Genomic DNA, 14213 nt, shown 5'->3' with positions numbered 1-14213 from the left:
TGAGTGTACAATACACATTTCAACAACGCAGCTGTGCGCTGCTCTCGGGACAAAGTCTGTTTATCAGTGGTTATCAACGTGTTGGTTGACCTCATTAATTAGCTGACTGTCAAGAGGATAAACTTGTTTTGTCGACGCATATTTTTGACAAATTTCAAAACGTCTGATTAGGTTATTGGAATTAGGTTATGTCTAATTTTAAATCGTTGCTGCATCAATTTTTGCTCGAAAACGGTAAAGAATTATCTTTATTAGAGTATAATAAGATTAGCACTTTTAATTGAATTGTTGTTTAACTCTCACCATCCGTAAATTATTAGAGGTATTGTAGTAGTGTAAAAAACCCATAAAGAGTCACAATAAAAAAAGTTAAGTAGTCATGTTATCTTAGGCTGTTATAGTAAGGGTTCAAAAAATCAGCCATGCAGTTAATTAAACGTATTTGTACCAAATGCACCTTATAGGCAACTCGGTAAACGCTGACCTACCTAATTTGGTAAATGGCTTACACTTTTGGGTGGATTTAGACTATAAATTTTGCCATAATTCAGCACGGACTTAGGCGGTGCAATTGGAGCAAATATAATATTAAAAGATGGAATGAATAAGATTTTTACCTTAAAAACTGATAATTTTGGGATTGTATAATCTGGCACCCCTGTATAAACCAGCGGTACTACAGCAATTTCTCCAAAATTACCTTAACTAATTTTAAATATTCATAGAACACAGATTTTATTTTTAATAAACATTATTTTTGTAGTAATTGCATTCTTCTATTTCTCACTGATGATTCACCAATTAAATACTTGCCTTTGTGTTTGTTGATTACTGTAAATCTTTTAAACAATGTAAGAAATTTGCCAAATTAATTGACTACTCGGTTTTTTTTGTGAGGAGGGAAAATGCTTTTACGCACACAGGTAGCCAGCCTGTAGTGTGAGACTCCTGAGCTTGTCAGACTACTCACAAAAAATCCCTCTACTCTGTTGAACACAGACCTGGGATTGTTTGTCACATTACTTCAAGTTCTACTAGGGTTTTGACACAACCTTTAGCACTGAACAGAGAACACATGTTTTCATTTGTATTGCGTCATTTAAACATTTGTAACATATGTTTCATCTGAATGGATACTAAACTACCGCATTGCTATCCAAAGGTTATCCAACGGGTTATCCAACGTCGAGTCTGTTGTGACGTTTGGATAGCAATATTGTTGTTCTTTTATGGTTCGAAGAATATTTGATGAGGTTTACAAATTAATGTGATTGGCACAATTAACTGGCCGATTAACTTATTATTTAAATAAATCGAATAAGACTAATAATTATAGTATTAAGAATCCCTGACGTTTAAGTTAGACTAACACTATCACTCTTTTAAATTGGCAATTTACGGGGGAGTCAAAGCCGACATTTTTTAATTTTTTTCAATTTTTACTTTTTATGTCCTTTTTATAGCACATAATTTTTTCTTAAAAACGGTATACTTACATTTTTAATTAATAACTTAGAAATGTATAAAAAAATATATTTTCCATAACATTGCAGTGGCGTTTTAAAGGTAAAACTAGTAGATCCTTGGTTGACCCTTGGAGGCTTTTCTTGCCGATTTCCGCAACTTTACTTTTTAGAACTTTAATGTCATTTTTTCAGGACTGGTAATACATACAGCTGTGAAATTTTTACTATGTAGTCTTAGTGACTTATTCTAAACACAGACATAAGAATTTCATCATATCTTTGGTAGAAGCATGTAAAAAAAATAATACATTTTATTTTTTAAACAACTATTTTTAAAATCTATAAAAACCCATAAAATAGTTATTTTTAATTTTAAATGAAAAATCTTGTGTCTGTGACTAGTTAATTAGTTAATATAAAAGTATACCAAGTTTCACTATCATACCTGTTCTAACTCCTGAGAAAAGTGACATTTAGTTAACATTACTAAAGATAGGACCTCGGACTCCCCTTAATTAGAACACGTTTTATTGTTACTTTTACTTTGAGTCATCACTGAACGATCAAAACGATCAAATAATGAATCATGGAAAATTATTTTCGTAATTCTGTATGCTCTTCACTAGAGTAATACCTTCACTAGATAACCAATAAGTGTATAACTACTCATAGTTCCACTACTGTAAATTACTTTTTACCTGGAGGTAACAGGATAATTATCATTAGGTTTAACGACATGTATGACTTTACCCAATGTCATGAGTATCCAGTGTTAACGATGCTTGCGTGTTGTATATGAAGGACATTATCAGATCCTCTGATCCATGTCTTTTAATTAAGGACCCGTCCTCATCTTCGTCCTATATCCTTGGACATGTTCACAAGCATCGACTGTATTACATCCCATTATTCTTCGGAAGTTGTTGATAGTTGTGTATGATTGGTTGGAAGGATCGATAAAGACTTGAAGCTTGAACATTGTTGTTCAACGTAGTATGGGTATAATTTGGTTTCTTAAACAGTGGTATTAGCTAAGTTGAGTAGTGTACTTTGTCTTGACTTATAAGTCAAGGCAATTTAATTACAAACTATACTGAAATATTTTAGCTAAAACCATAATATTCGTAAATTTATTTAATTTGCTGAGTGATATCAATTTTGTGGAATTTTCTGAATAAGCTTCTTCTAGCTAATATTATCAATTTGTATAGCCCTGCAATGATTATGTATAAAGAAATGAACAGACTGCTATTTTGTACAGATTACGAATATCCCATTTGCTGTCAAAATATTTGACCGATTAAATTATTTCTGCTTGTTAAACATTTAAGACAATTAGACATTGATTGTTTTTTTGTCTGCATTGCCTTTTATTATTGTCTGTTGTTTTTCCTTGAATATCATACTAACATCATTAATATTTTTTATGTGTATGTATCAAAATTGTATGCTGTTTGCTGTAGGGTAGTTGTCATGCATGTAATTTATGTTATTGTGTATTAGTGCCTTATGTAATTGGCTGTTAAGCTGTATAAGAGCACTCAATAAAGAATTTTGAATTTTGAATTTTAACCCAAAGTTTTTTCAAGTTCAGTTTTGTTTGAAATTAGTTGCATTAGTAATGTAGTGTCGTTGTAAATTATGCCATCTTGTAATTGATTATGCTAACTACTATTGTATAAATGGTGTTACCGTGAATAAATAAATAAATAAACAACCGATGCAGTATTCAAGTATTCAAGTAACATTTTAGTCTTAGCAGGCGTGAGTAATTTGTGAAATAGACATTTAAATTAAATGAAAACATACTCAGTACTATCGTTGTATGTGCTAAATTGATCTAAATCGATGTTAGACCAGTATTTGAATGAGGACGGAACTTCCAATTAAGCCTTGCACGGGTAAAATACTTTTATTTTATCCCATAACCATTTTTTTTTCTAAACTATTGATAATTTCCCCAGTAGGGAAATGCTTTTTCAGCACACAGTTCTTTTTCTTTTGTCAATCTATCCTCAAAACAATAAACGAACACCTGTAATCGATGTTGGACAGCTGTTAGTTCTGTTCGCCCTTTGACACAAACATGTGGCTCATTGTTGAACACATGATTTGTTTCCCGCCAGATTTAGGCCAGCCTGTTGTCTGAACAGTTAATTATGGAGGGAGTTTGTATAGTCGATCTCCCCCTAATCGTAGACTACCTTTGTATCTGTTTGCCGTTGTGGTTTTTATTGTGACAATTTTAGTTTAGGAGTTTTCTAGTTTAGTGTTGCAGTTTTAAAGAACGCACTGCGTTTTCGAACTATGTAGTCTATGTTTTTAAGTAGTCTATATTTTGTGGCATTTCCGCGAAATGCTTATAAGCTTTGTGAGAAAACAGCTCAAAAATTTGAAATAATGAATTTTGTATTCGTATTGGTATAGTTTTTTTTTTTTTGTTATTTTAAAAACGCATAAGGAGCTTTCGAAACAAGAATTGATTACTGTTATGTTTACATTTTTAAGTGAATTGTCATCTTTATATGGATCGTGAAGTATTTGTATAAATAATAAATCTATGTTAAGTTGGCCGATCATATTAAACTAAAGAACCATAGTATTGATACATCCACCACGTATAAAATTAAAGCAAAATAATTGTAGTATCAGTATAAACAAATCAAAAATGTTGTCTAAATATTAAGTACTGCAAGAGTAATGTTGTTTTATATGAATTAAGCTTGTAACTCATAATCTTCTTAACGAATTCTTCTTTGAATTTGAAAAAGTGTTTAACACTATGTGTTTAAAAAATACATCGAAATCCCAACGTACGGAGAACGAACACACACCCATGATCATAACAATACAATTCCAACTGTATACATGCTGTGTGCTCTTTGGATTTATGATGATTTCTCTATGCTTTATAACTACCAATTTATATATAGTTTTCTATTATTGTATAGTTGTGTAATTTATATAAAATATATAAATATTTAGCCTAACTTGCCCAACTACACAATACATACACCACATAAACTACCACACACCCATGACAATACATTCAACTATATGCTTGCTCAATGCTCGTTGCACTGTATGCTCTATTGCAATGTGTATTGTGGTGTTTTCTCTATGCTATTCCACTTTGTTTTGTCGCAGGAGAGGGGCGCGTCAGTCCACCAGTGAGCGGGGACACTCCATTGCGTCTGCGCGGGCTCGACCAATCACAGACGTCCGTCATGGAGGTGGTAAGCTTCCCCTACTTCCCCTTCGCTGTGACACTTCCCCTCCCCCTGGTTTGACAGATTGACCCGTCCCCCCACCACCCTGCTCTTCCTCACCTTCCAACAAGGTATCGACTATTCCTACACTTTTTGCGGACGATTCGTGGCTCTGTCCCTGTTGTAGGCATTCATTAGGGTTAATTAAAATGATTGGACACGCATGCGGGCAGTCCTTGTGTCGGAGTTAATTTTAATTGGCCGTGATTGGGACGGAATAATTGTCGTAGGAGTCACGCTACGGGTTTTCTTAACGAGGGTTTTAGAGGAGTTTCGTTTGCGGTATCAATTGATTGAGTATCGAATTCCATTTGAACTATTCAACATTTCGATGATGTTATCCAAACTGTTCAAAGATATTGAGTACAGTTTTCGTATTTCGTACTATTAAATAAAATACATGCTATTTAGACAACTAAATTGAATTGAGCATTCATTAAAATTAATTTTCTTCCTAACCGAATGATGTTAATTTTATAATTTCATTTTAATTACAATTAACCTTACAAATGGTGCTTACAAAACCTTGTAGTGCAATACACATGATATTTAGCCCAACACAATGTACGAAAACGGGAAAATTATTAGTATTATCCTATCCTCCTATCTTTCCAGTTAACATCCCTTTCCCAGAGGCATCCTTATTCACATTGCCTTTAAAATAGAATACTCTTTACTATTTAATCTAAGTCACTCATCTCTGTAATCCCTAGTTCAACAGTACCTCGTCACTTAATCTACTAGTGTTGACTGTATATTTATTCACCCGTCCATCTAAGAGCCCGGCAGGAGTCGAGAGCGCCGGCGAGGTCCAAACAAAACACGAAGCAAAACAAAAAGACGAGCTGACGATTTCTTTGGTTCCAAATAAGGGGTGCTCAAATAGAGGCAAGGGTTATGTTGTTTTGTCGACGGCGCGCAACGGTGGAGGGGGGAGCGAGAGAGAGGGAGCGACTGTGCTGCTACCTAGCGGCGGCCGTGTCACTCATCCATCTCACCTTCGATATACGTCAGTTTTTTTCTTCACCAATTTACGAACGCATTGCTCCGTCCCGCTCGGCTCGTTTTATCTAAACAGTGCCAAATTGTCGTAGTTAGCGCACCGCGCACCGCTGTACAGTGATCGACTTGTGTTGTGATGTGACTTGGTAAACAAGTGCGGCGTATCAGTGATAGTGGAATAGATAAGACTAATCTAAAGCGTACTAATATGTTTTTGCGGGATACTTTTTAAAAGTGATTCGTATTTGTGTTTAGGTGACGAAAATTCTATATTGAATATTCTGTGTAGGTAAGGGTTGTAGTAGGTACTCTGGTGGTTAAACAGTGGTGGATCATGTGCAATAAATATTAACCCAATACAATTGTGAAAAAGTTTCAAAATGAACCTAGTGTTTCTGCACCCCCGATGCTACTGATGCAGAACAACGTCCCGACGTTTCTGGGACCGCCCGAGGGGCACAAGGGGGGAGTGTTCGAGCCAGGGGGGCGCTACAGGGACGAACTGACCATCGAGAGGGTGAAGAACGAGAAGAGCGACGCGAACCCCCCGATGTTGAACTTTGACAAGTTCAACTGGGGAAACAACTTCCACTATAAGGACTTGAACCAACTCCTCGGACGACCGGACATGGGTCCTAGGAGACCGGAAGTGGCCGAGGTGGAGTTGAGGCACCTGGAGTTGGAGATGGAGGCGATGAGGTCGCAAAGGAGGCAGATGCGGAGGAACTCTGGGGAAAACTCGGGGAAACCGGGGGAAATGAATGGGAAACTCCCAGACTACTTGGTGCCCCCGGGGAAACCGCCGAGGATGCCGGGGCCTCTCAATGTGAGTGGAGAATTTAGTTTTGTTGATTCCTAAAAAAATGTGCAATTTATATCAGGTGAAATTTGTCGTGTTGGGAAACTGGATTTACCCTACCTATGCGTGGTTAAATGTTTGTTGCTTGTTTGCATTTGGGATTTGGGGTCGAATCTTGCAAAACTTAGGAAAACATTAACCCACAACGAAATTAAGTAATATTTTATATCTTTCGAATAACAAAGTTATTTACGCATCATCGAACCGTAAAAATCACTTTTGTTATTGTTGTCATTATAAACGGGTTAAAATCCTGCAGGAAATACATCAGGAATATGCTCGTCAGTTACTTGCATATCAATTTTCGAGTCAATTTTCTTTTCTTCACTATGACACTATTAAAAGCAGGAACGAATTAGATAGGCTATATTCTATATTTATGAAAATTAACTTTACTTGTCCCTCTAACATAGTTTAAAATTAGCACTAATCGGTAAATGTTTTTAGCTCACAACGAATTTTGTTCGAAGAACTCTCGCCACGATTATTACTTCTGTATCTCAAAAACCATTAAATAGGGTCTAAATGAACAAATGTATTCTGAACGGTTCTTACTTGAACTGCAAGAGAAGTGTAACTAAATAAATCCAAACAATATTTTACGATTAACCTTAAATAAATTACACAGATAACTTTCAAAATTATCTCAAACACAACTCCAGCGACAACAACACAAGAACTCCACGGCCTTTTGAATCTCGGAGATGTGTCGGCGATTGGACGAATCGTAACAATGCTCTATATTTAAATAATCGCGATCAAGAAGGCCGGTCGCAATAACTGCTCTTGTTTATTATAAAGGCAGTGGCTCACCAGTCCGGTTTGTGATAAAATCAGCCTGCTACAAGACTTATTACTTTCTTCTTATACTAATCACTTTATAATCGACGGTGATCTTGTCGAATATGTTGGCGACCGCGAAATCGTTATGGCTGTGTATACAATATTTGTTTACAAGAAAATTGCAGCCCCGTGGATATAGGTGAATTGTGGACGGCTTGCTTATCGTGTATTAAATTATGAATAATAAAATACAAGCAATTTCGCTATAGCGGAATTTTTACGCATATGAATTTTGCAATTTATTGAAATGCGTTGAATCGGTTTATTGCTTCAAATAAAGACAGTAGAGTACCAGCTTGAATTTTAAAAGTTGAATATAACATTTTGAACTACAAATGAAAATGTTGTGCTTAAAGTTGGTTTTGAAGTATGCACAATAAAAGTGTAACTACAGTTTTACATCATCAAAAAGGTTGAAATTACAGAGCAATTTTAATTACAAATTATCATTAGGTTTCTCTTAAAACTTTATAAATTCTATATGATTGGTAAATTTTAAAGTGTTATTTTATACCTAAAAGCGTATATATGAAAAGAAATAAAAATATTGTCTGTGGCTGTGAATTTAGAGACGACCTTTTTGTAAAGGCTGGTTACTGTATATAGAAAACGGGGTTAAATAAAATTACTCACATATATAATTTACAGAAAAAGATTTTGCAGTACGGTACACTAAAATCACATAAATTTGGTATAATCTTTTAAATTCAAAGTTAGTACAAATAAATGACAATTAAAATATGTTAGGCCTATTACCTTTTCTCTAAGATGTAACTGAACTAACTTAACTCTACTTCATGGATATATTTTTATTTACTTCTTAAACATAGTTTCTTCATTACAACACCGTTTTTTAAGCTGCAAAATAGAATCCCACAATCCTGTAGTGTTTTATATATAGTTGTGCCACTCTAATTCTAATTTCATTAAACGCAAAATATTGTTAGCTCTTAAATCACAATTACATATAGACTCAGCTTAAATTTTCCTCGACCTCCTATCACAAAATTCTCTAACACTTGGCTTTGTCCTATAAACACTGGTTCTGTTTTGAAGCCCCCGTTTCTCCTAAAGATCCATAACAAACCGAAATGGATAATGACGATCGGTTTGTAGGTTTGTAAATAGCCATTGTAAACAGAAGGTAGTCTATCGACGCTTGGTGTAACAACAGTGATGAAGTTCGGGACATCAGCGCCTCCCTAAAACTTTGGGGCTTCAAGCTACAACCCCCCAAAACTTACATGTTGTATGTTATGTTTTAGCACACATCACCTGATTTGAAACGTTGGTATTTTTCTAGTAATCGTGGTTTCACTTAACCTGGTGTAACTAAAAATCGACATCGTTACGATAAATATCTTTTTAACTGAATGAAGGTTTACAAGTGCAATTTTGTTCTGTTAGGTGTTTCAAGTTCAATGTGTACTTCAGGGGCGTCTATTATAATGTATGACTCGATTTTATACGATTTACTTTACTAATATTACTGAAACTACACTATAATTGGTAATTTGAAAACTTGTTTACCTATATTTTTGTGCTGTATCACAATATAGCCGTTTTGTTTGAAATATAATACGTCAGTGAATTTTGTTTTTGCTAAATTAACGAACATTCAATTACACTTTGCTATCAATAGTTATCAATAAGAATGAGTAACACCAGTCAACATTATTTTTGCAGTCCATTGCAAATAATTTTTGTTTAGCGTAATTAGCTAATATATTTGGAACTTATCTTGAGATAAAAATCGACGTGTATGTTGTTTACCAAATGAGACACATTAATTTATGAGATTATGCAGAACACAGTTAATTTTTAATTCAGCCAATACCATGTCTATTTTCTTCCAAATTTTGTTCAATAGGCGTTTTGTTCAAATATTTTAAACACTGATGCAAATGTATACAACAAAAACGCTTACTATGCATAAATATTCATTGTGTGAAACGCATGTAGACCTACATAAATAAACATACTCATTTACAGATTATTGTAACCTTTGTCGTTCAGCTAAAGACAAATTCTAAGTTATGTATTCATTCGGTACACGTTCATTTCAATGAATAAAGTCAATACTTGTTATTTTAAAACTATTTTAACTTAAATATAATGATATTTATATAAACTAAGCCTGTATCTCGTCCCCTTGTATTAAAACCACAAAGTAAAGGATGTTTAAAATGCCTTTAAAGTAAAATAAATAACATTTTAAACATTGGTAGCTCTAACCTAGAATCTCACAAAACATGTCAAAAGTGTAACAAATTATACCAAGCAAAATAGCCTAACTAAAAAAACTTGTAATTTGAATAATTTAGTAGGTAACCTTTGCTAACCTGTATACAAGATCTCTCACAGAAAACGAGAAATTTTATTTCCAAGGGGATGGGTGAAATAGCTCTTTTACTTGCAAACTATCGCCATCCAGTTCAATTTTTGTCCTCTTTTGACACGATGTGCAAAATAACCTTTTTGCGGACCTGTACGCAATTGCCAACTATCGGTAAAAACTAGAGTATCATGTTTCTAGCAAGACGGGTAACCGAACCCCGTGCCTAGGGGTGGAGAAGGCACGCATTCTACAGTTCACTACGCCATACTCTGGAGATGAAGTCTATCTCATATCTCATCGGACCACCCGGGACCGTGTGATCTCATTAGATGCAGTTGTGGACATGAGATTGAGATTGTCAGTTTGGTATCTCATGGTAACCTGATCCCATCATTGCGTGTAGCGTGCAGATTTTGCTGTCAAATTGTTTAAGAGAAAAGTGGTACTAATTTTTACAAGTGTTTGGATGCGTTGTATTAGAACGTGTAACAGATATATGGTAGGTTTAGGTGTATTGCAGATTTCGCTGACAAATTTTGAATTGTTTGAGCTCAATATCTGTGTTGCTAATCTTTACAAGATGCATAAATTTATGTTGACATTCTTTTGATATAGTTTGGTATCAGACGAATGTTTAGTTTCGGTTTAAATTGTATATTGAGATTGAATACTGCACAAAGCATTATTATTCTACTGTATAATTTAAGGTCGGTTTTTGTGTGTTTTTTGACCGGTCATGTTTGAAAAATATCGACTAAGTATTGATCAATAATTTTAGGGTAATCTGTAGTCTACGCTTTATGATGTGGCTGTAATATCTGGGAAAAAATTATTTTACATGCGTATCGCTGCAAAAATAGTTAAACATTTGGTAAGGTAAGAGGAATTAAATCAATCAACACACGCCATAACCCAAAGAAACGTATTTTTTTCATTATCATCAGCTGTTCAGAACAAAAAATATAGTGGAACGTGATTAATCTAATCAAATATAATATTGCTCCATTTAAAACTACTACATTACCTGTATTCAATATAAATCTACCAATGCTATAAAATCTCTCCAATTAGCCTATCAGGTACATAAAATAATCGCAGATCGTTAATTAATTACAGCTGTTCACATTTGCCGGCTGTATTCTGGACCCCACATGTCCCAGGATACGAGAGATCTGGGCCGGTCAACGGAAGCCATCCTGGGAACGTAGCCTGGGAAACTGATAAACATCTTGTCCGTTTCTCCCATGTCGATACTGGGAGAAACCGGCCAATTCGCCGTCTGGGTAATTCTGCCATTTAAAAATTAAATAACCTTCGTTGAGTAGGCATTTAGATTAGCTTCGGACATCGATGTATATAGTTTAACTGTATACATCGATATAGTATATAGTTAAGACTTTATACATCGATGGCTTTCGACACACGCTCCCGTTCGCCGTTCTTAAGTGTTTACAAGTGCTATTTTAAAATTAAATACCTGCTAGATATTTTAATTAGCTTTACTGACGTTTCTTGGCTTTTTATAACTGTTTACGGTTGTAAAAGGTGTACAAATTGTTTTGTGGATTACATTTTTTACTATTACTTCCATAGTTTACTTCTTTGTTACAAATAAAGGTGCTTCATTGCATGATGTTTAAATAAATATTATTACATTGGAAAAAACGTTTTGAACTGGAACTATTAGGTGCCTAGACAGGTGTACGTTTTGTTAATACCTCATATAGTTTATATTAAAGTTACGCCTAGGCTATATAAGATTTAAATAGTTCGCGGTTCGGTTTTGTCAATGTAATTTATACCTACTAAATGTTTAAGCTCTGTTGGCCCTATATATAAATAACATACTTTTACATTACTATTATAATATTGGTTTTACAATGTACAATACTGCGTTAGTCTATTTACAAAATTATTAATAGGCCAATCACTCATTTGGGGGTTTAAATAGTCATCGGACAAGTTCAAGTTCTCGCAGTGGTGCTTTAACAAATTGAATATCAGTTGCGTATCGATTTTCGATCTACAGAATCCGAAAATCGTCCTACGAAACAAGTCGACCCTGAAAAGTCGACGTGTCCTAACCAAATCGAAACCCCTAAAAAACATATCGTATAATTTAACAAATTACCAATACATTAACAGAATCGCAACCTCGCCCATCGTAAACATATCTGTGTGTTCATTATAATATAATTAAATACCCGGCGCGTCCAAACAGTCTGATATCTTGTTTTGCGATTAGCTCGCCAATGGGCCATTAGATTTAATGGCGGCGACCAGATGAGAATGGAGGGAATTTCTTAATCCGACGATTACCGGCGGAAGGCATATACCAACCTTTCCGCTATAATTACATGGTACTGCCAACATCGCGGCGAAATATGTCATTAACCATTAACCGGTTAGCCTTAACCCGACGTGAGAACCGAGTGTCTTTTAATCGACGATTAGTTAGATCTGGGGGTGGGGGGGGGGGGGTAATTAATTAGGTCGCGCTGTATATATTGATGAAGGAAATGTGTTGTGATCGCAAACGTGGGGATGATTGAAATAGACCTATAATTTATCTTCATATTACAGTGGATTATGATAAAATTGTTATTGCATTTCTATAGTAAATATAATGGACAGTAAACAGAAAATACGTATAATAGCAAAACGTTACATTTAAACAACTTAAACAACTCACAAGACAGTTAATATACATAATAGATGATACCGTAAGTGGTGGTCGGTTTCAATAACAAATGTCCCCGCTTTCGATTGAAAATCAGCTGTAAAATGTTTGTTTAGGGTGTTTTCGAAAATTGGTCATTCGAACCGGATCTTTGTAGGGCTGGTCTCATGCACTGCGGCAGTCTTAAGTGTCGTCTAAACGTTCTCTAGATTTTGGCGGCAGAAGGAAGTGCCACTCTAAAATGAGTAAATTCGTTACCTCTAAATACAGGCGACAGTCTTTTTTCTACTCTACAATTAATATTTACCATATATTTTTAATTGGAATTACAAAATTGTCCTTAACACTGATTGCAAATCATTCTGTTTAAGTTACGTTCTGTTATTTGTCAGTTGTAAAAATTAAATAGTTTGGGGTTTTGGAGGGCTTGCGACTTGCGACCCGTGGTGGTTCGCACACAATGATATTCTAGGAATTGGCGGTCTATTTATTGATGGTCATAGTTGTAGCTCTCCGGATATCCATATTGGACGGTTCTCACGCAAACATACAGTGTACGGTGAAAACCCAGTCCCATGATAAATATTGTTTACTGCTGAAAAAATAATATTGTAAAATCTTTCACTCAAACTCAATGCAATCATATCCTTGGGAACAAAATGTCAAGCCAGTCCCCAAATTCTTGTTAATTTTTCACTAGTGTTCTTACGTTACTCGTAAGTTCGTTGAAAGACGTTTGAAATATACGAAAGAATAAAAAAACGTATAATGTTCCTTTAACTCGTAAGTGGTGTATGAAACGCCTCTCTCTAAGATCTGTACCTATTTTTTGGATTACAAAACGCGATAGCGTCCATACTTCAGTTAGTAAAAACGACAGTTTTGAAATATTGTCATCACTTCTAGAGTATAATCTCAAGACGTGAACTCTTTTTACAGGGAGAAAATTTTGGAAAAGAATTAGAAATAACGAAATCTATATGTTTAATCAACACATTTTTTATTCCCGTATTTCGTGGTTTCAATGCAATAAAAAATCTGTGACAAATGTTAGTAATATTTGGTCGTACAGTTTCGTTCAGTAATTTTCGGTGAAGTTCAATCATGTACATACATATGTTTTACCATGTTCACGTTCATGGTAATGTATAGCGATAAGGGTGTATATGTTCGGCTCAGTTCGGCCATATCCGGCGATGACCAGTCCTGCAATATTCGGCAATGTTCGACGATAATCGGTCCTCTTCGGCAATATCAGCTGTTAATTAACCATGTGTTGGGGCAATGTTTAGACAAACAGGTCTTCTATGGTCGTCGCTGTTAGCGTCGCCGGCAACCCAATTTGTACAGCGATATGTAAATCGGTGCATTCCGGGGTAATCCACTGTTTACTTATTCACTACTTGAGTAGATCATTCTTGACATTATTACCTGTTACACTCGATGAGCAATTTATTAGTCAAATTTCGCAACGTGGGAAACCCCCGAGTCGGTTTACATCTTGCAGTTTGGTCAGCAAGTTGTTAGCTTGATTGGTTTTCTATTATACATGCACATACAGTATCTCGTGTTTCATAATACGGATTAACAAAACTATTTCACTTATTGAGGCTTAGAAGAGTTTAAAGAAATGAATACGCACCGTTTAAACTATCAAAATAGTGTGCATGTAAGCAACTTTTTCTTTTTTTTAGGAAGGAGCTATTGACGATAATTGCAAGTACCGCACTTATCAATAATATACCACGTACTTGCT

The 14213-nt window shown here is 35.0% G+C and overlaps 1 protein-coding gene across 3 annotated transcripts in view; it reads left to right on the top strand.

The window, feature by feature from the left end:
• LOC129004343 (zinc finger protein basonuclin-2-like) overlaps positions 1-14213 on the top strand; it is a 174188-nt gene that overhangs the window by 6640 nt on the left and 153335 nt on the right. Inside the window, exon 2 of one of the 3 annotated variants that reach the window (XM_054432905.1) lies at positions 4614-4699. In XM_054432905.1, coding sequence (XP_054288880.1) covers positions 4614-4699 — 86 coding nt within the window. Of the gene's footprint in view, positions 1-4613; positions 4703-6192; positions 6564-14213 lie in introns of those variants that run through there. The other 2 variants (XM_054432904.1, XM_054432903.1) reach the window with 2 other exon arrangements.

This window comes from Macrosteles quadrilineatus, unplaced genomic scaffold (genome assembly GCF_028750875.1).
Source record: "Macrosteles quadrilineatus isolate MER2022 unplaced genomic scaffold, UCM_ALF_1.0 Scaffold_9__3_contigs__length_116548681, whole genome shotgun sequence".
In the NCBI taxonomy this organism is placed as follows: domain Eukaryota; kingdom Metazoa; phylum Arthropoda; class Insecta; order Hemiptera; family Cicadellidae; genus Macrosteles; species Macrosteles quadrilineatus.
Note: the sequence above shows the minus strand (reverse complement) of the source record. Positions and strands in the feature narration are given on the sequence as shown.